Below are 25934 nucleotides of genomic sequence, written 5' to 3' on the forward strand. Positions count from 1 at the left end.
GCATCTTGGAAGTTTATGATCAATACTTACTGCCTCTGGTGATGTAGCAGCCAGCTAGCGACGATGTATGATGAAGTAACCGTAGTACATTTTCCTGATGATACTTACATACTTTTACTTAAGTAACATTTTCAATGCAGGACTTTTACTTGTAACATAGTATGTCTACAGTGTGGTATTAGTACTTTTACTTAAGTAAAGGATCTAAATACTTCTTCCACCACTCTATTTAGTGCTTTTACCTTTATGACAACGAGGCCTCACTGGGAGTTAGAAACAGAGATCGTAGGCATAGACATTTATTCTTACACATACAGGCAATGCAGCACTTCCTCACAGGAACAGGAAATGCAAAGTGGACCGATAAGTGTCGTCAGTTGGATGATAACTTTCTGCAGCAATTCCAGCAGTTTTAGAACATAAGTAAAACCCTTGAGAGATCACAGATCGGCCTGTAAAAATTGCACCTCATTCATCTTTATTATACACGGTTGATGCATTTTGGCAGATCGTGTTATCACACATAAATTCCCCTCAAAAGATTCAGAGGACACATTAGGCATTGTATATTTTATTGGGCTATTATCTTCCCCTCTGCATGTCGCCCAAGTCAAAGTCTGATTTTCACAAGTGAAATTGAAAAGTCATGTTTCTGCATGTTGGCAGGGAAAGAACACTTCCGTTAAGTATAAATAAAACAATTTATTAAAATAAATGGGAAAAATGAGGCCAATACCTAAACAGATGTGCAGTCTCATAAGAGGTTGGTCATCCCTTCAGTCTTGTAGAAACCGATAATTTTCTCCAGTAGGATTTGCTCTTACACAAGACGTGTGTAAATCCAATATGATAAGATACATTTGGCGTCCATTTTAATGTTTTCATATCTGGCAACAGATCATTATCAAACTCAGACCTCACATTTAGGTTGTTCTCAACATTTTTCATTAAAAATTCTAAAATGTTCATAACCTTATTAACCAACATTTTTTATAACCTCTGTATCCCTCTGGAAGCAAATTGCTTCAAAACATCTTCAAAAAATGATGGAATTTCAGAGCAGCTTTACCTGGCCTGACAATAACAATATGTTGCGTTATATATTTGGCTGAGATGAGTAGTGACAGTTCTATAAGCCTAGAAATAAAGAGACTGAAAAACTAAATTGGGGTTGGCTTTTTTGGCCAATTAAATCTATTAACATACCTGTATTATTCAAACATCTCTATCAAGCCTTTGCTGTTTCATTAATTACACTTATTTGGACTCTCATGGGATAACATGAATCTTTCTGTTCATTAAAATGATAATTTGTATGACAATAATTGAAGTGTGACAGTTAAACAGATAATACAACAACTAAGCATTTGTCTCTACTATTACCACTTTAACCACATTAAACCTCGTTCCTTTTCTATATACTCAAAAGTTTCACAAGAAAAGGGTTCCGAGCCCGTTGCCGTGGTGTTGTCAGTTTCCTTTGTGTGGTAGAATCATAGAAATGACAATAAAATAAAATGTTATTTCTATGGGTAGATTACCCTGTGGAGCAGGCTGGTCAGTCTGTGGAGTAACCCAGGATGGGTTATATTTGTAGACAAGTGACACCTCACTTGGGGTATTTGACAAACTGACACTCGGTGATACAGAGTGTCCAACTCAGCTTGTCAAATACACTAAGTGGGGGGCCTGATCTCACAACATTAAAGATGGCTCTGTGGAATAAATGAACAAGACACTGGTAGCGGTCCAACCAAACATTATCAAAGAAATAAAAAACATGCACACATTTCCCATTTTTCATTAAGATGTTGTCTTTGGTATACACAACATTTTAGAAAGTTGTTCCCAATCTGTTACCTGAGTGATCAGTTCTGTTGAAGTTGAAGCAGACGAGCCCGATTGCAACGCTCCCCTTTCTCTCACAATGATGACACTGTGCACAAGACAATTCGTTTGACCATTGAGCTTTGAAGCTGCAAAGAGGAAGTCAAAACAAGGAAGATAACTGCAAAGCTAGCTCTCAGGAAATATGTGGAAATAAAGTGTCAACATGTCATGGTTGTGAAATGATGTTGAAGGCTTTGGTGGCTCACAGCTTTAGAGATAATGGTTTGCTGAGGCATATTCAACAGTTGCATGTGTTCTTACTATTGTGCTCAGAACGTGCGTATGGAACTGTATGTACATATATAGGTTTTTAATATTCAAAATCAAGGAATCCCTTGTGAGATTTAATTAATGACAATTACAGATCAGATAGTGTAGAGTATGGATGGTATTTTATGGCAAGGTTAAACTTAAGAATAGTGTTAAAAATTTAGTATAAACTCAAATTAGGGGTATGGTCTGTTTTATTATTCTGTATCATACAATTTTGATACAGTATCTCCATTAATGGTAATGTCAGTTGTATTTTTCTTTAATTTTGGACCATGTCTCTTCATGCGTCACTGGCCATCATCTGCTCCTTCCTGCTTCAAGCACAAGCGTCAACGTTTAGTCTACACTGCTGATTGGTGGTCTGATCAGTTGATCCCCCCGTGCAAGAACACTACAAGGATCAGGGGAAAAAAAAGGAGTACCACCTGCTCCAAATGCCTTCCCGTGGTATAAGACATTGCTTTACTTTGACAAAGAGCACCCAACAACTTCCTGTCAGTCTACGTAACCAGCCCACCCAGCACACAGTCCATGCAATGATTTCATAAAGTCTGGACTCCTAAACGTCCAAGTAACACCTCACACTTTTTATTGCCAAACTATTTTTTTTGCAAAGACCAGAATGTACTCTGCACAGAGCTGTGTAACTTCCTCATGTTACTTTGGACTAATGCACTACGAATCACTCACTGGACTTCCCTCTGCAGCCACAACTGCGCACACAAAGTGACTAAACTTTGAATATATTGTATACTCACTGTTCAGAGTGGACTACAAAGTGGACTGTTGTTCTGGTGGATGCTTAGCTGAGTCAATGTACTGTACCTGTGTGTACCAGGCTAATACAAATGTTCCACCAATCTCTTTGCTGCAGCATGCAGGGGAGGAAACATCTAGGCCACAGGGAATACAGGGAAGAGAAAGGCTGGCTGTGGTGACCCCAGATAGTTTGGAGAAGTAGGGGGGGAGGCCTAAATTTGATCTTGGATTACAACTCCCACCACAGTTGTGATGCTGAGTGCCATATGGGAAGCAACTGTGATGCAGCATCACTCTCCACCTCATCACATCGATGTTTAACATCATGCACTTTAGAAGCTCCTATGACCAAAATGTATAATGATTTTTGTCCAAATGCCTAAATTATCAGCCAATCAGGGACAATACAGTACAGCTCTGTATGTGAACCACTTTCACTAAATGTTAAGGTCTACAATGCAGATAGTAGCATAGCAGCAGCACACAGTACATACCATCTACATCTGTAAAGGGAAGTAAATACACCTGGAAGGTGTAGGCTATAGTATAGTATCGTATAGTATAGTATGGTATAGTATACTGGTAGTGTAGTATAGTATAGTATGATATGGTATGGTATAGTATGGTATAGTATAGTATAGTATTATATAGTATAGTATTATATAGTATTATATAGTATGGTATGGTATAGTATAATATAGTATGGTATAGTATAGTATAGTATAGTATAGTGTTGTATAGTATAGTGTAGTATAGTATAGTGTAGTATACAGATGAATGAGGTTAAATTTTGCCCTTGGCGGGTGAAAATGTCAATCTACCTGCCAAGTTGGCGAGTAGCCAATGAGAATTGAGTGATTCATCAGTTGTTTTTTGCCACTGTTGTCCTTTCACATTTCCACCAAGTCTGCCATTTCCTTGGATTTAAAATGAAAAATGTAGCGGCACATTACTGGGCCGAAACAAGCAACCAACAAAAAGATGAGGATGATTCAAAGAAAAGGAAAAGAGAGTAAAATATTCTAACTAACTAACTATTCTCTATTATATTTCTTTGATAACTTGACAGCACTTAAACGTGTATTCTTAACAAGTTCAAGAACGATGCTCGTGCATTTCCTGTATTTCACCTTTATGAGGCAAAAAAAATAATTGGCTGGTGTGGCTGGTGGCCAAAAAAGTTAACTTTAGGCCCTGATAATATACTGTAGTATAGTATAGTATTGTATAGTATTGTATTGTAGATTATGCTGCAAAAATGCTGTACCATTTTAAGAGGATATATCAGTGGGTTATATGGAAGATATTTTGTTAAATAACTTTCAGTTTTTCTAATGCTGCACTGCAGCACTATGTTTGCTTTAACATTTCACAGTCCATATACAACATGTTAAAGCTGTTAACTATTATTCAGTAAAAATCTACACTGTTATCCTGAATTAGTTGACTTTACTAGAAATTTGCGTGGAAACCTGTTGCCTTAAACCGTTTAAGTTTTTACACAAGGTGAAACTTAACAGGTCAAGTTGTGTTAACATGCTTTAGTTAAGTTAAGTTAAACATGCAAAGAATCATAACACATTTTAAACATTAGGCTACTTATCACCACTAAAGAAATAATTTGTTCATATAAATACTGTTAATTTTCCTTTATGACAGTCTGATTTTAAGAATAATGTGTTCAATACATTTGCTCCAAAAAAACAGAAAAGCAATAATCATAAAACATTGAAGTTCTCCAACGCATTGTGCTGTGTGGAAAGTTTCACTCCAGAGACAAGAGTTACTAGTTTCCAACCTGTGTATATAATCTGTGTATATACCACTGAACACTTTCTCATTGCCCAGAGGCCATCAGTCCCCACCTGGGTCTCGGTCATGGTGCAACAATAAATGTAGCTAAACATGAACACTAAGCAGATTATGTTGTGTTTTTGGCATGATACATGATTTAAATGTGCAGAGGGCAGTGGAAATGTTTACATTGACAGATTGGCTATAAGTTCCCAGATGCTGCCTATGACCCACTTGATAGTTTTATCAAACATTTTAATGTTAAATACTGATCATTTGTAAGCCTGAAACTTTCAAACAAAATGGCTTTTAGCGATATCTGCCCTTTTAAAAATAATTTCTGTTACCTCCCAAACTGTACAATCCTGTGAACTTGTGAGTCACCAGTGGTGTGTAAGGATTAAGTATTCCAGTCATTAGGCAAAACCCTGGTTTGATAACATTCAGAACAATATATTTGGCAATTTGAGAATACGGTATTATAGCAAAGGACTTGAAGAGTTCCCAGCTCACAACCTGAAGGACGAACCGAGGAAAGCTTTTTACAGAGATCCTGAGTCATTGTATGTGGAAAGATACTGTGAGTTTTGATCAGACAGTAAGACTTGTCGCAGCTTATCTCTAAGTGGCAGTTCAGAGTGTGAACCATTTCAACACCCTTTTCAGGCCACTAATACCACAAATAATGGGGAAGTGGAAGATGAAAAAAGCACCACCGCCCTTCGGTGTTGAGAAAGCGATGGTTGATTTTCATCAAGTCGTTCGACAAGAATTAACTGAATTTCCTCTTGCAAAAAAGCAGAAAATTCTTATGACTACCTTAATATATGTAGTGAAATGTAGAAAGTAATGAAGCTACCATGAATAATTGAATTGTGTCATGTGCTGCCCACATACAGCAGAAATAATTAGTTTCACTTCTTTTTCATTTAATAAAATAATGACAAAATGATGGCTGCTCACAGATACATGGGTTTTAAATCGCAAAACAAACAGAGAGTTTCTTATTTGCTTGCCTGTCAGTCCTGAGTTTAATATATATTACATTTTTGGGTCTAGACCTGAATGCTCCAAGTGGTATTTCAAAAATGCAATTTGCCAAGTGGGAAAAACAACTCTGGGAGATATTTTAGTGCATAATATTTTAGCATTTTAAAATAATTATGTATTGAGGGTCTGGATGGTTGTGGTCCGGATGTCCTGTACAGCCATGTTTTCTTATCTGACGATCGTGCTAGTTTTGAAATTCTATTCTGAAAAAACTTGCTAAACTGGAGGAAAATTAACCTCATTTCTTTAAATCTTTGTACAGATAAGTTCACTATCAATTGACATGACATTTATATTTATGACAATCAAGTTATCATCAACCAAATGTTCATTGATGTGAATAAAAAGAATCACTTTCAAATCGTTGCCATGTCACCCTCACTGACGACTGCAGTTGAGGGTAAACTGCCATCATGTGGCTCATTGCAAGACTGCAACTAGAATCCCATCAGCTGCTGTAATGGGAACTTGGAAGGCCAAAGGTGGATCTGATGATAATATAGCGTTAATATAAACATAGTAAAATATTACATGTATGTCATGATAAACTTAAAGATCCACGGAGTATAAGGGTGCTTATGAGACACGACAAATAAACCAGGTTTATACTTTAGAAATGGTAGCAACAGCAGTTGAAATAGAATAGTCTGGTAATAAAAATACAGTTTAATTTGACTTTTATTCATTGCTGAAAAGAAGACTTGAAGCAGCAAGATCTGATGAAAAACCTGGGCAAGGCACTGTCTGTCAATTTACAATATTATGTTTCAGCCCTTTTTGATTCAAGACAAAATATTGAGTAGCACACATTATGACTTGGGTTCAAAATACACTTGATTGTTAAAAGAAGGCTGTCAATACATGACGCTTCAGGTAGAACATACAGTGCAGCATTATACAAGTTATTGTCAAAGGCATGGAAAGTTATCCAAAATAGCAATGACCGCATTTTTACATTTCATGGTAGATACAACAACTATACGCAGCAATGGGCAAGACTACTGTATATCACAATGCATCTTGGTACAAATGACAAACGCTCATTCAATAAGAGAAATCAAAATCAAATTTCAAAAAATCTAAAATACCTTTACTTGCAAAATAGCGTAAATACATCTTTGAAACACTCATTTCTAAATATCCAAGAACTAATAAAACCCTTCACGTGTCCAAATGGCAAAATGTAATCTGGAACAATGGCACAAGGATGTTATGTTCATTTTTCTGCAAAATGTTTTGGCCATATTTAAAACCTTTATGCATGGAATTTTTGCCTGCCGTTAACATACCATGAACAGATTTTCCTGTAGCATCTGGCTTTTCATTGGTCCTATCACAGGCTTTGGGGTGTTGCTTGTTCCATCAGCGTTCTATCACAGCAGTGAGCTGTTCAATTAGTTTACAACAAAATACTGTTTTCAAAGTGCTGTTCTTGCTAATCACAAACTGTTACCACTGACAAGTACTTCTAGATTTTATAATACAAAAATATCCTCAGTGGTGTCTGTTTTCCACCATACATGATTCTATCACTTCTGAAAAATCCAAATTACAAAATACACAAATGTAATTAAATACATACAGTATATCAAAAAATGCATGCATTGGAAATAGTGCCCACCTTGGACAGTAATAAGTCTGTCTTGACTCATTTTGCAAAGCTACTATTTCCAGTGCATGTTTAATGAAATTATTTTATTCTATGCATCAAATTCTATGAAGATGTTGTGGAAAGAAAGTTCTCATCTGTGAAGAAAACACATGGCCGAGCATGTTAGATTAAACTATACTTTTTATCCTTCCAGATGATTCTATTGGCATTTGTCCACCAAGAAAAGCCAACCTGACGTGTGACAACTACAGTGTAATTCCTAATGCTGTACTGGCTATATGCAAAACATTTTTTATTTTGATTATCAAACAAACTGTTGAGCAGAATTTAAAAATAAAGCAGAGGTACAAAACTAGGGTAAAACTCTTTAAGGTACAGTAAAATCAACTTCAAATGTCTTATCAGTTTAATAAAGTGAATACTGAATCGAATACATGATGACACTGAATAACAGCAACATTTACACAAAAGCCTTGCAGTTGCACCGACTCGAAGGTGTTCAGAAATATAAAAACAGACAAAATACTTAAATGAAATTGATCTTTAATATCACCTTGTGAGTGGGGTGTAAATACTGATTTGTAACAGTAGGCAGATTCAGAATACACTCAAATGATAAGTCAATTTAAAGTAAATTTACCAAAAAATAATACTGCTAAATTAATGCTCCACATAGACAGATTACAGTGCGTTTGGTTTTTTAACTACGGGCAGCAGATCATGGGAGAAATATTACTGTTTGAAAAATCCAGCTTGCTTCAAAGAACCGTTGCATGCGTACAGCAGAAATATATCTACAGGCACAGTTTTCAATCTGAATTTGATTTGGATTGGTCTCCGAGCCTTTTATTTTGAAATCATGATACAAAAACGTGACAGAAATATATAAAGAAATTAAAAATGCTTACTCAATGTGTCATGAAATGAGGCATGAGCCCGTTACTAATATGCTACATGAACCCCTTGTGAGGAATGTACTAATAAAATACAGTATGTCCCTTTTCAACCAGTGACTTGCCTAAATTCAAAGTTAGGAATGATAACAAATGGAGGTTCCCAGATCCATATTTGTAAATTATGCTGTGCTTGTGCAACCATGTCACAATGTGGATCTGATTTATTTGGGTACAGAGGAAACAGCTTGTGTGAGGCAGGACTGCAGTCCAGGCAGAAAGGCCCAGCTGTGCGGGCTTTTGCATTGGTGCATGCAGACATCACATGCACTCAAACTCGTCAATGCGCTGTTTGGTGTTTCCTGACCGGATCTGTCTGAGGGTCTTGTACTTGTCTCGTCCTGCTCGCATGTTCTCTGCATGGATGATGTCATTCACTGTTTTCTTGCTCTCGTCCCGAGCGTTGGCCAACTCTGAGCTTAAAGCCTGGAAATACAGTCACCACAGTATTAATGCATCTCACAGCAGTGTGTTATCATGGGCATCATTGCTTTGCTGAGAAGGTGATTGGCTGCAATCTGCCATCCCTCCAGGACCCTGAGGCGGGCAGGAAAGATTGTGGCCGATCCCTCCCACCCTGGACACAAACTTTCTGAAACCTTCCTATCTGGCAGGAGGATGCAGCCTATCAGGACCAAAACCTCACGCCACAAGAACAGTTTCTTCCCGACTGCAGTGTGCCTCATCAACAAGGCCTGGGACTCTGACCCCCCACCCACAGTCACCACATGTTACATTAACACACATCCTGGACTATTACCCCTGACCATTGTACATTTTATATATACCCTGATCAATATTTTGCACACCCCGTACTAAACCGTACAGCCTTCCTTCTTACCCTTTACATATTGTACATATTTGTTATTTTGTTAAAGTGTCTTTTTACATACTTTTTATTGTAATATAGCTATTCTGTATTTATGTTCTTGACTGTAGCAGTATCTTTAAAATTGATTTATTAAAGAGAAATCAACAACAGATGATAGATTCATCTTAATAGTCTACTTCATGAGAAGTGCAAATGTCCCTAATTTCCGGGGGAATTTTATATATTACTTGCACTGCAACACTAAAGCTGTAAACTGACATACTGAAGGAAGGAAAGCAGTAATGAGACCCACATGCCATTTTTTTTCTTTTGCAGTTTGATTTACTTCAACACATAATTTTATTCTAGTTTAAATTTTTTTTATTAAAAGCCACTTGCGCATGTGAGTCTTATAAGATCAAAATTCTACAATTAGCCTTTTGATCTTTTGATCCAATAATGTAATGACAGATCAAACTTGACTTATATATATGAGATATGAGCGAAGACTTACGAGTAGATGTTTCTGCAAACGCTCGTTCTTCTCAGCCTCGGTCATGCGCTCCTCTTCACTGCGGTCCTTGTACGTGGCGGCATCTGTGAACTCTGCACTGGCCTCAGCGTTGCTCTCGTCATTCTCATCATCCTGCTCGTTCTCTGCATTGAGTGGCTCTTGGATGTGAGCTGCCATCACTTTGTTTTTGAGCTCTTCTTTGGTCTTCTCCAGGTCCTCCTGCACCGTGGTGGCCTGAGGGAACAGAGAGCGCCAATGAGGTGATTGTGCGATATATGTAGAGGGCTCGCTACAATTTCAACAGAGACTTAATGGATGGAAATGTAGTTAGTGTCCAAAACAACTGACAACAGCAGTTTATTTTTTATTTTTTATAAAGTAGTACTGTTTTTACACTGGCCAAACAACACATTCATCCAGCGTAACATGAAAGTCGCACCAAATTACATGACAATCCATCCCATGGTTGTTGAGACATTTCTCTAAAAGCCAAACATATCAACCTCAAGGTGGTGCTAGAGGAAAAGTCTGTGACTGATGCATCAACAGAAAATGAATTGACTATTCATTTCAGCTCTACCATGCTGGATGTGCAACATAGTTTCTATAATTTTGGACACTAAAAATGAATTTAAGACATTAATAATCCACTTCAGCCGCATGGTATCAGAGGACAACTTGTGCTACAAAAAAAACTGAACAAAAATGTACTACTGAGAAAGTAAAAACATACTGTAACTGACCAGAGTGCTTGTGGTATGAGGGTGCTAAGAGCCAATTATGAGTAAGACTGGAATTTCAACTGAAACAAAACTGTTTGCCAAATATGCACACCATGGAAACCACCACTTAGCACAGCAGACGGAACATCGTAACGGTGCAACAGGATTTCCTCCACACAAGGACAGCCGTCACCACCATAGTCAGCATGAGTCACACTGCCCAAAAAAATGAAGGGGCTGGGTTGGCACATGGTTTTTACCAAAAAAGACATGAGGCGAGCTGTGAGCTTTCACCCCTCCCCCAGAAACACAAAAACAAGACCTCAGGAATGTCTGTCCTCACTGTGTCACAAGGGAGGGACAACATGATCAGCAGAATATCATTCCTGCCATGTCCACACTCAGCTCATTTTGAATGCTAACATAGACTATCACACAACACAGGTGCCATAACTTGTATTTATGTTGTCCCATGACTTCCTAACCACAAAATATTGAGTGCAGCAATGCAGTAATTACTGTACCCCTTGGTGAACACTAAATGTGAACTAAAGAACAGAGATTGACCCGGAGTGACCTGGCTGCCTGTCTGTCTTACTTCTCACCACATGATGGCTGTAATGAATCATTATAGTTTTTTTCAACTAAAAGAGGGGGAAGACGAAGAAGAAATGTAGCTGTGTAACTGTGTATGTAACTACCTATTAACGCTGCTATGGATGCAAGTTATTTGCATATGTAAAAAGACTTTTCAGAGTCAAACAAACACTTTATTTTCATGTCATCAGTTCTAAAGTACTGTAAAGTATACAATATTCTCCTTTAATTTCCACTAACTATAACTATCACTGCGATCAAAGGAAGAAGACTATTGGGTTACTATAAAAAAAGTAGTAACTCAGATATACCTTCTGTTGCCACTGCATGGCCTCATCTTCCTTCTTTTTCTTGGCATCCTCCAGGAGGGAAATCTTCGAAGTCAGATCAGCCAACTCTGTCGCCTAAAAGGACATTTTCTTTTAGATTTTCTTGATATTGATATTTGAAGCATCAGAACACACATTTTTTCAGCCATCAAAGCCTTAAATTTTTTCTAGTTTGAATGCATATTGTTAGACAAATAGTTTTTGATAACTGACCAGGTGTTCTTGGTTCTTCATCTGGCTCTGTGACTGTTGCAGCAGTGCCACCTTGGCGTCCTCAGCACCCTTCAGCTCATTCTCCAGACGTTCAGCCTCCTCCATAGCGGACTTCCTCTCCAGCTCCAACTCCAGAGCCCTCTGTGTTTGCTCCTCCAACTCTGTGCAGACACACATCACACACACAGAGAAGCACTAAAGGTCAGCGCCACATGAGAAAAAAAACACTGTCACTATTCATTACAGCACAACGACAAGCAAGTCTTGAATATCGACGGGTCACACACCTTGTTGGGCTTTTTTCGTCTGCTCCTCGATCTGCTTTAATCTATCCATCAATTCCTCCTTTTCCTTCTCAATCTTTTCCTTTTCTTTTTCTGCAACTTCTCTTTTCCTCTTTTCGTTCTCCAGCAGAGCTCTGATTGAAACAGAAACCGTACACAAGATACAAGATGTAATGGATTATACAGTAATCAGGAGGATCTTTCGAGCAGATGATCACCATATTATACACAGGGTATTTATAATATACTAGTTTACACTTCCCTGCAGTCACACAGCCAACACGCACAATGCAGGGTATAATTCAAATTTCCATAATCGTTGTCACAAAGAACAAACCTGACCCTCTTGTTGCATGATGTTTTTAAACCAGGTCATATTGGTCAATAACAAACTGGTTATTACATGTTTGGTACATTTACAGTACTGGGCTATTTCCTTGAATTTACTAAATGGTTTCAAACATCAGGAGTCACATACAGCAGTGTAGTTTCTCTGACAACAGCTTGTGACTCTTACCTCTCCATCTTCTTGTGATTCTTCTCTTCCCGAGCCTGAGCCTTCATCTGCTGCACTTCTATGGTGTCCGGTTTTCTGCGGCGCATATACAGCTCATGGTTGCCCATGCAAAGAGCCAGAATGCGCTTGTTGATGCGCAGTCTCGGAGCATAGAATACAAAGTCCTAAAACAGCGATATGAGGGATTTGTATTAGGAGTGATACATAGGCAGATGATTTATCAATTGTTAACACGTCTGTTATTAAGGGTTAACATACAGGTGCTTTCTTGTCGATTGGTTTAATGACAAACTTCTTGTCGTTGAAGGAAATGTTCCTGATTTCACTCCAAGGAAATCCAATTTTGGGCGTCATTCTGTTGAAGACAATGCAAAAACTCAGCCAGCCACTCTATTACATTGGACAGGAACTAGTAATGATGATAAACACAAAGTATGCTGAACAAGTGCATTTATGGCAATTTCACATAGTTGTGGAATCACTTACTTGTCATTCTGTTCATAAATGTTGAGCCCCAAAGCGTCCACTCCCAACCACAGTTCTGTTCCTTTCTTATTCTTGATGCTGAAGTAGTTGACTCCGTACATCTCCAGATCTTGAGCGATCTTCAGATACTCCATCATGGACTCTTCTCTGTGGACAAATAAGACCTGTCTTTAACTAGTGCTTCAGAGAGAGTGATTAAGGAGCACCAAAGCCTGAAATGTTTCTTTGAGTTAGAAGCACAGGGTAGTCTACAATCAGGAACTCAAGAAGGCGTGTCCCGGGGATGTGTTAAATGTACAGCAACACGGCTCAAAACAAGCCTTGAGAAGAGACAGACAATTAAGAAAAAGTTCAAGCTTCACATTCTCAAGGCGATGAGAGTTAGACTGTGTGACCCAGTGTTCACTGAGACCTCCTAAGACAAATGACATCACTTTATGCTTCTGCGGGGGCTCTACGCAGAGTTTACGCCGTGGCCTACGTTAAGTGGCCTGAAGTTTATACTTGTGTGCTGGTGTCTGCGTTGTTCTAATGTATCTCTTTAAGAGAACAGCAGACCCAGCATGTGTGCATGCTGGTGGGTCTGTGGTAGAGCGAGTGAGAGAGCGATGGGGACTACCTTCGGAGCGAGTACCGACTCTGGGGGCGGAGAAACAAAGTGTCTCCCCTGTGCTTTCTGCCCACGGTGGGAAAGCTGTAGCAGGAAAAGTTAACCTTCTCTTTGATTTCATGTTGAAAAGGAGACCCCGGAAATGAGTAGGAGGAAATACAACGCTACCAAGCCAGCCAAGTGGACCAATCACAGTTGTTGCGGTCTGCGTCGCCGCGACGGGTAGTTTCATTTTTTGAGAGGTGCACGTCAGGCTACAGCGCAGGGTCCGTATCTACATGTAGCTACGTACGTACCTACGGCATGGATTTAACACAGAAGCATAAATCCTGCTTAAGGAGGAGACTAAGAAATAGTTAAACAGACACTCCAGTCAGCTAGAGTCAGGTGCAATAATCTCCCAAATATACACACTTCAGTCAGTATTTTGGGGTAAGAGTGTAAAAGATTCTCTTGAAATAGCATTTGTTTCAGCTGTTACCTCATCATGCTCTTATGTTCTTCATGCCACACTTGAATCCTCTCCTCCCACTGTTCCTTGTTGAGTTTGTGCTGGTCCAGAACTCTGAGAACATGAGACATCCGAGTGTCAGAAGTCATGCAGAGAGAAACTCGTACAAACACGCTGGCTGAAAGGTGACATATATCTGACAGTCACTGCCAGGTTGAAACGGTGATATAAAGCTGTGTTACCTCTGAGGGAGCAGCTGTTCACTGGACAGATAGCCTGGTGTGTGGACTTCCTTGTTGTAGTCAGCATACTTGGCCTGCACTGCGTAGGAGGCCAGGAGGACTGCTGTCTCTGGAGGGCAGTAGATGTCGTCATTTAAGATTCCCTCCTTCACCTGCAGGAAGAACAGCCGCTGTGTGGCGTCCTGGATTAACTCCTCAGTCACATCCTCGGGGAAGAACTTGGCACGGAACTTAAACAGCAGCGGGCTTTCCTTCCTCACATCCTGGGCTGTCACCTAAAATAAGGCGTGACACGCGTGAGGGTTAATGGTTATACTTCTGTAAATAGACTTGACTTCAACAGAGTAGTTCAATTTTGACAGAGAAAGGCAAAACAGTGTATTAGACACTGTAATGAAGCAAAATACAGAGGAGCTCACCTTCTTGTTGAGCTTGAGCCATGTAGAGAAACCCTTGGTATCCTGGTATTGGAGTCCAAAGTACCAAACCTCTCGCAGCCCAATGGTCTTAACAACCTGAAAAACATAAAAGCAGAAGTATTATTAATGTGCCTCCTCACCAGAACATCAGCACACTCTGTTCTATAACAGGTTTATGAACAGTGAGCCACAGGCAACAGGTGCCATTTGCCGTTTGTCATGCTAATGTATGTTTGTTTCATACACTCTGACAAACATAAAAAACGAATACTAATGATTCTGAGACAGTTCTGTTGTGCTGTGTTGTTGGAATCAAAAAACACACTCACTCCTTGTAACAAAAATAAAAACATAAATAAATTTGACTGCATTACCATTCATGTTTTTAAAATAAAGTGTATGTTCCTTGCACTACAGTATATATATATATCAGTATTATATCCAATGTGTTTTTACAATGGAAAATAAAATATATTGCATTAACAATGGCAATTGTTATGTACCTAATACTAAGTTATAGAACTATTGCAGTAATTAGTATGGTAGCTGTATTTCAAAATAAAGCATGCTGCTTATAGCATCATGTACTGTTTTACAGTAATTTAGGGGTTGAAAATACTCCCAAGAATACACAAACAAATTACACACAAAAACAAACACAATCCATAACTTGTGCTTCCAAATGATGTTTGATTCAAAAGTCTGTTACTGTGGAAAGCACATAACACTGGTTACAGGTCATCAGTTTTTCATACCTGGTCAAAGAGTTGCTTTCCTGTTGTATTTGGCTGAATGGCGAACTCCAGTTCAGCATCCATTGTAGTGACTCTGACACTAATCTGAGGAAGAGAGCACAATGGACAAATGAGCAATTTTCTAAATTGACATAGAACGCATTTTAGATAAAGTGAATGTATCTCACATATATCATTGTGGCAAAATGAGAGCTTTATTATTATTCTTGGCATGGCCAGGAGATTATTGGCTTTTGTCTCTCAAAGAAATTGATTGTTTACCTCTTTGAGCTGTCAAAATGTACTGATCAATCTATTCCTTCTGTTTTAGCTTTTAAGCATTTAGCCCATTTTTAATGCCTCAACACATCCAGCATAAGCAAGCTGTCTTAAAGTACAGTGGACAATCCCTTTGATGCTTGAAAATTAACAAAAAAAAACTTTACTTAAAGTGCTCATATTATGCTCATTTTCAGATTCATAATTGTATTTAGAGGTTGTACCAGAATAGATTTACATGGTTTAATTTTCAAAAAACACCATATATTTGTTGTACTGCACATTGCTGCTGCTCCTCTTTTCACCCTGTGTGTTGAGCTCTCTGTTTTAGCTACAGAGTGAGGCATTGCACTTCTGTACCATCTTTGTTGGGAGTTGCACATGCACAGTGCCTAGGTCAGCACTACAAGCCAGTCAGAAGCAGAGTATGAGGGCGTGCCAGGCTAGCAGCTAGCCTAGGCGAGCATTATAACGTGTGTTACAAAGTGATGCACGTTCGTCACTGAAGTAAAGGCTGGACTACAATAGAGCTGTTTGGAGCAGTTTGTGAACAGTGTTTTCTGTTGGAGATGGTAAACCCCTTTGGGGTGGACTTTGGGCTTTTTCACTTTGTAAACCTATAACATGCACAAAAACATATATAACACGATAACGGAAAGGGAAAAAGCCAAAAAGCATAATATGAGCACTTTAAATGTATAATTTGCTCACTGTTGCCCCCCAGTGGTAGTATTAGAAATTCCAATCAACAGAATGCCACAAGAACAATGAAAAGATTATATACTGACATATAATTCTACATACAGTGGTTCATCAGATTTTAAATTTAGGGCAGGTTTTGAATAAACCGGGCTGTGCACAAGCAGCAAAAGTGCACCGACAACCCTCAGGGCACACACTCCACCAGCCGCGTCTGTTGGAGAACAAGGTAACTCCACAGTAAGATCAGGCCTACTGTGAACAATCAGCCAACCACACTATCACCGCACCATCTTTTGATATACGTATGTAGAATTCATGAAAGATCATGTCTCATGGCCCCACAGTGTGTACAGAAATGTGCCAATCTGGCTCTGTCTCAGTATAGAACTTATCTACAGGAAGTAACCACATCCTCTGGTGACTGAGGCACCGCTGCTGAACACTGAGCTCTCATGAGAGTCGCCTACATCCTGTCATGTATCAAGCAACCTGTCAGCTTTCTGCTAAGCTATCTGTGGTAGCAGAATGTACCAAGAACAGACTTTGTTAAGTAGGTTTATCCTCGTCAGGTAACACAGCTGGTTATTTAGCCAGTGAGGCTCTTCTTATTTAAGAGAATGGGAATGTTTGTGTATTGCAAAATTATATGTCATGGGTTGACTGAATTTATTTAACCTTAGAGCCTCAATGAGGTCGCCCAGAGAATAAATTAATTCTGCACAGAGTAAACTGACCATGTAGGCATTTCTAATTTCCTCTGTTCTCTAAAAGATGACGAAAACAGCAGCAAACATGTCTATTGGGACAAAACTGTGCAGGCTGAGGCCCACGCCTGCCCTGACCAACAATGGTACGTATTATTTCCCAGCTACGTGGCTGATTAGAGTTGCGTTCTTTCCCATTCATGTCAGCAGGACCCCATTTACTGCTCAGGATACTTGCCCCTCTTGTCACTTCCTGTCATCACCAGCAGAAAGAATTGTAGTGAAACCTACAACCTGAGCCTACACTCCAACACAGATGCCTCAAGTCATCTAGACATACCACTTTTTAATGTGACAATTATGAACTTCAATGAGCATTTTTTCATTAGTGTGTAGATAAGAGTTCAGTTCATGACCACCCTGCAGGGTTTCAATTCCTGAGTCAGAATGGCTAATTCTGCATGAAAAAAAGGAACCGCGCTCGCACATTTTCTGTCTGGTTAGGGTGTGTCTCTCATGGCCAGAATTCAAAAACACTTAACACACTATTATTAGCACATGCTCAAAAATACCGCTCACAGGCCCATGAGTCAAGTTTCCATGACTTATTCTTCATTGTTTTTTATCACACCAACACTATTAACAACTTTTAAGAAGCTAAACATTTCGAAAGACCAATTCCAATACCAATATAACACTGTAACAGTGTGATTTAAAGCAGTATAGCCCAGAGCACGCCCAGTGATGTAAGTACAGTCTAGCATAGTTTTTTTTCTTCACTGAGATGTACTTTAAACAAACATATATGTTAACATCCCCATATAAAAAATCATAGACGTTCCAGAAAGAAGACTTAATAGTAAAAATGTTCCCTGGGAACCCTCGACATCTCAGCATTCAGTCACCACCCTTACATTCCTACACCAGTGTTATCTCTGTGTGCTGTTCACAACCTCAGTCCTTCCAACCAAAGCCGAGACAACAAAGAAGATACCGACCGCTAAGTGGTTTTAGGAGCAAGAGGGAACAACAATGTTAGTCTCGCATTGCCAGACCTAGCTCCACAGTGCTGTGGAGCAAGGTCTGGCTACACCACAGATACAGTCTGGGATACGAAGAAAAAAAAACTTAAAACGCTCAAAAATGTTTTGCATCAACTGAGCGTAGCAGCACACGTCTGGCAGGCTGTACATTCAAAGAACATCCTACGTGTGACAAATATAATAAATGTAACTACTTTACATGACAGTTGCTAAATCTGAGTCGTACTTTTAAGTCATGCTGTCCACAACAGTCACACAAGTTCAGCTTATACGCTACACATCTCTTTAACAGTGGATCCACCCTTGTAACCACAGCAACCACGCTACTGACATCTACCACTACCTGATTCACATCCTATCTGAAAGACAAACTGCGGATGTCAGAGGCAACAAAATTTGAAATTGGGGGTCAGATTCCATCCAGTCAGGTGGAAAAGTTATAGTAAAATGTGAGTACAGTTAGTATTTGAAATCTAAACTTTAACCGTGTCACTCCCATCAGCATACAGTTAACAGTTCTTATGCCAAGCTGAATATGTGGGAAAATGTGGGAAAATGTGACGGTGATGACCAAGTCTGTGTGAAGCAGAGCATAACAGCCTTGTTATGTTATCGCTTGAAGCCAATAATACAAGGGAAATCATGTGAAAAGACTTGAGCAAAATAACAAGCATGTTTATATCCTCTAAAGCCAATATACACATATTACCCTCCACTACAGAAGTTAGTTTGCAGTGAGCTAACAGTAAAGTATCTAAGCTACAAGAAAACAATTCAAATTTTATTAAGTAAAAACAGAACAGAACAGTACTCTTCTTGCGGTAATCTGTTCTCATCCTGTCTGCTATCCAGTTTAGCCTGTGGTCCTGTGCTGGGTGCGTCGTAGCATTACACTGAAGAAACCCTAAAGATATGGGGAACAAACTTGGCGACAGGAAGAGGGAGGATGGAGAAGAGGATGAGGTTTCTCTCTAAGCAGGGGACAGTAAACACAAAGGCAAAGGGTCTTTGAGAACTGTTTCCCACGACCACTTTTTTTAAATGAATCAAATGTCATTATAACCATAATAAATGGCTTTCTGACAGCCATTATGGTAGAGCCTGCTGAATCAGAATCAGAATCAGAAAAGGGTTTATTGCCACAGTAAGTTACACCTATGTGGAATTTGCCTTGGGGAATGGTGCATACATACACAAACATTTAACATTAATAAGAAATAAACAATACAGAAATAGAAACAAATATATGCGAAATAGCTGTTTAGCATGCTTCATCCTCTCCATTCATCTGCATCCTGCTGATTGACTCTTATTATCTCACCTATGTATGGCGACCAGCTTGCACACCTGTCCCACATAACCCCATTATTATTAATCCTGTTATTTATATCGGATGTTACTACTCCTTGCCAAATTGAATATGTTGCCTGAGCTTTCAAGCGCTTGTTCTGTTTGGGCTGCCTTTATTCTGATGACATACTGCCTTCCTTTTGACCCGTGCATTTGTGCCAGCCATCATACTGCCAACTGTAAGCCTCCTACTGACCAAGTAAGGACTGTTTTATCTCTACTGGTTTTTGTCTGCCAAGTCTGCTTTTGGGTTCAAATCCTTGTGTTATATTGTTACAGCCATATACACAAAAATATGTACAACCAACAAAAAGGCTATGCCGAAACATGAAGGTGCTAATGCTTGTCTTACTATATTCTCCACCTTATACATGTTTTCATATACCTAATTCCATTTTCAAGCAAAGTTCAATCCCTACAAGTTGCCAAAATACCTGCAGCCCAATCAGTATGACTTCCACTGGTAACACTCAGACATACAGTATGTTGAGTAGAGTAGCCTCATGCTCTATTTGTTTGGTGTACACGTAGTAATAATTAAGGACACGTTTACCACATAAACACAAGATATCTACTGATACAAACCACAGGCTCTTGTGTTTGCAGTATTATGTGGACTAATGCTTACTGTAAAGCTTAGCTTTATGCTGTTCTTTTATTATGTACACAGTTTGAACTTGTCTGGCTTGAAGGTTGTACTAGACACTTTCATTACAATGAGGGCCAAATAACCATAATGTATTCATCTCTCATGTCATTGAAACATCTAATTGTAATAATATTTAATGTCTGTAATGGTAGGTTATATCCACTAAAAAAACATTAGATGATTTAAACAGAAACTGGTTAAGATGATTTATTTTGTTCCAACAGCAGCTTTAGAAATAGACAAAAACCAAGGATAACTAGTATGCTACATAAAAATTATAAATAATAAATGAATTACAACAAAGACTTACTTACTTTCAGAAGTTTGATTTTCTCACACCCTCCAAATAGAAAATATTGAACTGGCTATTTGTGTAAAAACTCCAGAAGTTTTGATTGTAGTTTTTCCACCACCTCAGTACCTCTACACACTGTTAATCTTCTCTGCTATGTGCACTACACACTCATTTAATCCCCTGCATGCATACCGCTGGGTCTTTTCATTTACCATTTCTCCATAGCCACACTTGTTAAAAGTTTGGTCCACCTAACAAGAAAACTGCAGCTGTCGTAATTTCTACTTAACAGGCTAAAATGGTAAGTCAGACTCAAGTTTTGTGTAATAATAATAACAGGCGGTTTCTGTATTTGTGTATAAAAAGGTTAAGTGTTAATATGATTAACATTATTCACCAGTTGTGAATAACGAAAAACTGGTTTGAAAACTGTCTGTCTGCTGTACTTACACTAAAGTGGTTCTATTGTTGAAACAGCAAGTAGGAAAACAAGAGAGCACACTGTTGTTAAGGACAGTCAGTGAACTGGAAAAATACATATTTTTTATTACAACATGGGGTCAGATTTAAGCAATTAAACCAAACAGAACATTATTTTAGTTTTAGTGCTTGAGAAGAAATGGCCTATTTAAAACGTAATTTTATGTAAATTGGGAGTGCTTCCGTTAAAAAAAAGCAAATAAGCCGCACAACACGTCACAGCAAATCAATCTAACCCATCGATGATGCAAAACTAATAACCACTAAAATGTAAAATGACACTAATAAAAACAGACCTACAGCAAGTGCTGAACTTGTTGCACTGCTGTAATGCAATCTAAAGTGGAGCATGGCATCTGAAGACCACGCTAGGAGAGAGCAGGGAGGAGAAAACAGCTAGACTGTGATGTGAAAGTCCTTATAAGGCTGCAGGCAAGGAAATAACCAGAGAGGAACTGATGTAAGTCTTGAGTAACCTTGAGTCACAATATGACTTCCTTGGGAAACGTTAAGCACTGCCAAGAGGAGTCCAGCAAAGGCAGAGTTTCTCAATAATTATTGCTTTTGTGAAATGTCAAAGTTGTTATAGTTAAAACTAATTAAACCACCAAAACAGTTAATGGAAAAAAACAATTTTTATGCCACAGATTTTAGTCCCTGAGCTGGCTTGTTGTAGATGTGACTACAAATCAGGGAAATAACTTTCACTAAGCACAGCACAGTGAGCCTTGGATCATTTGCTGAATCAGTGCATCCAGCTTCCTTCTTTCATACGCCTTGTCTACTGCATCTTCACATGGCGTCGCAAGCTTTACTAAAGGAAGCAGACCACTTCATCAACACTGATATCACAATCCACACAAGGTGCAATGATTGATCCTGGGACGGGATGACAGCATATTAGCCTGATGTATTTAGGCTTTGCTGCACTATAACTTCTCTTAGTGGTCCCTAGTTTATATGTTTAATATTAGAAACACATCATAGGCTGCTTATTAATGAATATAAGCCTTATTGTCTAGCATATCTCACAACAATATTTTGTCATCGTTTGTTGTCCCTGTTTATTTTGAGGAATTCATGCTGCTTCCTCTTGACTATCTATTCTGTCCACTACTAGTTTCCTCTTTTTAGTATGTACAGGCGAAGGTCTCTGCAACACAGCTGCAGCTTGCAGTGTCTGTGTGCTTGTAAACTGATCGTGACTGCCAAACAGATTATTTAGAGGTCCTTCAGGTCCCCAGCTGTTACTTCAGTAGCTGCTACACATACTACAGGCAACTACTCTGGTGTTGTTGAGGCTAACAGCGTCCCTCTGAAGAGATTTGGCACAAAGACACTAAGCGAAGAACTACAAATACATATGAAAAGCGTAGTAAACAATTGCAGTGGAAAATATAAACAATGTTAATTCTTATCAGCTTCGGTGCAGTACAGAACACATGAAAGTCCACCTTAACTGCAGATATTGTTGAGCTCCATTTACTACAAACAGGATACTAACCTATGATTCTGATCAATAATGTGTCACAATAGTTTTTTTCTTCTGCACATAAAATTTAAAGCAACATTTTATGAATCAATGTGCCAATTCCATGCTAGTAACTAATTCATAAATTCATACAATTGCACAATTTGACTTAAACAAAATGGCCCTGTAAAGTTTTTTCTAAAACGCTGACGTGATTAGAGGAATTCCTTCCGGGAAGAGGAGGGTAGTGAACGCTCTTTAAGTATGAACTTCAAATGCCAGAATGCTATGGCATTTTTTTAGGTTGACAGCTAGAAAGAATATTGAGGGAGTACTAGCAGAAACAATACAGCAGGAAGAAAGCAGCTCCAACCTTTGGTACTATTTGTACTTCTATTTGTAATTTGAAAGGGCAGGGGATTTACAAGTCAGGTTTAATGATATGTCAGCAGTGATAAAATATACATGCATGCAAGTTTGTTACAATTACACTAACACATAATGACCTTGTATCACATTGCTTAGAATGATATAGATTTTATTAAAAAAAAGGGGTAGATTGTGAGTCTAAAGCATGTACCCAGAATAATAATACACAAGACAATCTGATGCTGCTCCATTGAAAAAAAAAAATACTAAGATAGTGCTTTAATGATTTACAGTGTCTACATTGTGACATATTAATGGCTTGGTACTTAGCATCAGTTTCATGCCATGTCATGTGTGCCTCTTTTTGTAGCATAACGTTCCTTTTATTATCCGAGAGTGCATGTGGGTATTACATCTCCTAACAAACTGTGGATGAGAAGGACTGCACACAGATTTCAGTTTGTATACGATCTTCTTAATTCAATAAGCATTATGCTGAGACAAAGCCAGCAGAGATGGGGTTTTTTTAGACACCACTTTCACTTCTGGTTGTGCTAGGTGGTTAAAGGCATGAGCTGAAACCTTGGGCTTTGCCTATTCTAGTGCTGTTTGAATAAAACAAAGAGTCAAGTCTGTGGGTGTGAGTGTGTGGCCGTCCTTCTCTTTGTTCAGAGCTACACCAGCACTAATGTATGAAGCTTTGGGTGCTTCTTCATTTGATATCACAGCGCAGAGCAACATTTTGGCCTATTTTCTTAACAGTAACAATAAGGCATAATAGTTCTTCTTCTGCCTCCCCTTATGCCACCTCCCTGTTTTAAGTTTGCCTCCATTTGCTCCAGATTTGGGCAGCACAGCAGCTGGCCTGAATGACAGTTCAAATTCCTCCTTGTTAGACCTGACTGAAAAGAAGGCCTATAGCTCGTTTGCTACTGCCTGCCACACAGCGGCTTCCGCCGAAAGCCGATTCTATAAATGTGATTACAGGCTCTTTAGTTGCGGAGAGAAGCTCATAGTAACGTAATAACGTGCCGTACTAAACCCGAATGGCTGAATGAATTTTCTGATTAAAGGCGCTAGTTTTAATGAACAAACTAGCGGGAGCGCGCACGCGCACCCACACACATAACGGAAAGTACCCCAGCAATCCCAGTGTGAGTCTGAAGGGATGTAATTTAAAGGATGTTAAAATGCCATAATGTGTGCCAGAGATGCAATTAAGGCTATTTTAAGGTTAATATTAAATACCAGTTTCAAACTATAAGTCCCATTTGTAATTTTATAGGGATGCCGGAGAGAGGTCGACATGCAGACAATAGAAATACGGTCATCTTTACATGATAACGAAATGCAGTTTTCATTCTTACCGTCTTCGGCATCTTTCCTTTCTTTAACGTCCGGTTAAGGTTTTAGAAAAAAAAAAAAAGTTATTAAATCAGACGACTATGTTAGCGAGACCAGCAGAAAACTTTTTTTCCCATCAGAACAACGGCGCCAATCAAACGCCTTCCCGTCTCGAGGACACAAACGTGACTTTTAGCTTGATTACGAAGAACTATTTTCAACCCTAAGCGCGGTGAGAATATTATTTTCTTTGTTTCGGCTTAAAGTGAAATGGACTGGAGCTTGATTTCCTGCTAACGGTACCCCTGACTGCAAGACCACACCCAGACCGATAACAGGACAGCAGCCAGACAGAAAAAGAGGGTTCAGGCCAGCAGACTCCGCCTGCAGCAGCCGCATCATCATGGATGCAGTGTACTGCCTCTCCTCCCAGCCAAAAAGTTCACCAGCACTTTCACTCTCAGACACGTTTAACACAGATCCATATAGGCAGCTCTTGCTCATGTATTAGAACATAGAAATGTGGACTACATCACATGAATACCAATTAAAGCAGCCTTACAAGAGGTGCAATTACTTTTATACATTTTAAATAAAACATCAGAGCACCAGACTTTTTTTTAAGGGTTTGTGCAGTTTGCCAACAACACAAACAATATGATAGAGAATAAATAATCATGAAATTCCATTTTGTGTTTTAGATGAGGGGTCATATGGGCTGAAAAGCTACATAGGCTACTCACAGATTGAACTAATAGAGAGTACTTATTAGTTTTAAATTTCTTGGTCTTTGCTTCAGCTTAAGTACATATTTCAAATCAATATTTAGATTTTATTTAAAATGATATGTGTCTAGGTTGCACACACCCAGTATACTGCTGATCATGTACTGTACCATGAACATCTTAGTTGTCAGTGTGTGTTTGGTTGGCAACCTTTACTTTTTCAATTCTTCCGTTTCATCATGTGTCTGACCTCTTTAGAGTCTATGCGTTTGACACTGATCTGTGTTCTCTTTCAGTTTTGCACAAAAAAAGAAAGCGAATGCAATGAGCAGTGCGGTCCTGGTGGCGCCAAGGGAGGTCATGTAGACGGTGAAGATATACTGCATCTGCATCCAGATAAGGAGGGTTTGAATCAATAATGACAGTTACTTCAGAGGTTGTTTTTTTTTCAGTTATTTTTAAGTAATTACAAGAGGTAGACACAATGGTGCATGAAATATGACTTACACTCTAAGGTATGTTTACCAATTTGACTTTTGTTGTTGTTGGGTTATATTGGGTTGAATGAAAGTTATAAATAAGGTCAATACTGTAGTTTCAACTAACAGAGCTCCAAAGAGACCAAATCATCAGTGCCCAAACTACAAAGTAAAGTGAAATGTCAAGGGGTAAAGCCTAAAAAATTATGAAAATGTCAATGACGACCAACAAATGTCACACATTCACAGCCTTATGTTCCTAACAAGTATTCAGCTTGTATGACCAAAGTTTAAGCAGACATAATAATTTAGTTTAATCACACAGTAATGGTCATTTCCATGAAAGGTTACATTGTTTTGTTGAACTCCATGTGCAACATACAGGCTATCTGTACAGGAACAACTGTGTTGGAGACAATCACCGTTACCACATACATTACTAATTGTGTTGTAATGATGGAAAACATCCAGGCACTGCTACAGAAACTTCCGCCTGGGCTTAGATGTGGTGACCCGGGTAATAGTGTGTGTTGTTAACGTTGTTTTGTGGTTATCAAATTGTCCAGTATGCCCTGTAGAGAGATACCGTAAATATCATCCAGAGAGTCCAGACTGTTTTATCAGACCTTATGCCTCTTTATGTCTTTTGGTTTGCACCAAATAGAGCATGATGACTCATCAAACCACACTTTTCCCCACTGCTCAGTAAACCAAAATACGTCTTCTTTTTTCGTGTGTAATACACGCTTGATATATAGCATCTGTCTGTGACTGCTCTGGATGA

At 38.9% G+C, this 25934-nt stretch overlaps 1 protein-coding gene and 1 long non-coding RNA gene across 4 annotated transcripts; both read right to left on the reverse strand.

Annotated features, from left to right (window-relative positions):
* Positions 1 to 558: 558 nt before the first annotated feature.
* On the reverse strand, positions 559 to 1984 carry LOC116065028. Its single transcript, XR_004108648.2, has 2 exons — positions 1861 to 1984; positions 559 to 1715 (listed from the first exon to the last, which is right to left on the reverse strand). It is a non-coding gene; the product is annotated as an uncharacterized LOC116065028 (long non-coding RNA).
* Positions 1985 to 6428: 4444 nt separating this feature from the next.
* On the reverse strand, positions 6429 to 24298 carry msna (moesin a). 3 transcript variants are annotated; one of them, XR_004899197.1, is made up of 14 exons: positions 23970 to 24298; positions 15282 to 15365; positions 14527 to 14622; positions 14108 to 14382; positions 13896 to 13979; positions 12805 to 12951; positions 12577 to 12673; positions 12319 to 12482; positions 11805 to 11935; positions 11518 to 11678; positions 11287 to 11379; positions 9657 to 9890; positions 7615 to 8757; positions 6429 to 7577 (listed from the first exon to the last, which is right to left on the reverse strand). XR_004899197.1 is itself a non-coding variant. In XM_031320055.2 (13 exons), exons 1-13 carry the CDS (start codon positions 23979 to 23981, stop codon positions 8593 to 8595), a joined length of 1743 nt encoding a protein of 580 aa, XP_031175915.1. In that variant the 5' UTR covers positions 23982 to 24298; the 3' UTR covers positions 6429 to 8592. The 3 variants fall into 3 exon arrangements, 2 of the variants coding, with proteins under 2 accessions (XP_031175915.1, XP_031175916.1); XM_031320055.2 differs by having other exon boundaries at positions 6429 to 8757; XM_031320056.2 differs by lacking the exons at positions 14108 to 14382; positions 14527 to 14622; positions 23970 to 24298 and having other exon boundaries at positions 6429 to 8757; positions 15282 to 15340.
* Positions 24299 to 25934: the final 1636 nt, after the last annotated feature.

This window comes from Sander lucioperca, chromosome 13 (genome assembly GCF_008315115.2).
Source record: "Sander lucioperca isolate FBNREF2018 chromosome 13, SLUC_FBN_1.2, whole genome shotgun sequence".
Lineage (NCBI taxonomy): Eukaryota > Metazoa > Chordata > Actinopteri > Perciformes > Percidae > Sander > Sander lucioperca.

What these genes read in the sequence shown, in the direction of transcription:
- msna (XM_031320055.2), bottom strand. An exon ending in GAAAGCAACTCTTTGACCAG is followed by an intron (nt 14,623 to 15,281) that starts GTATGAAAAACT and finishes TATGTTTTTCAG; the next exon opens with GTTGTTAAGACCATTGGGCT. An exon ending in GTTTGCAGAAACATCTACTC is followed by an intron (nt 8,758 to 9,656) that starts GTAAGTCTTCGC and finishes CTGTATTTCCAG; the next exon opens with GCTTTAAGCTCAGAGTTGGC.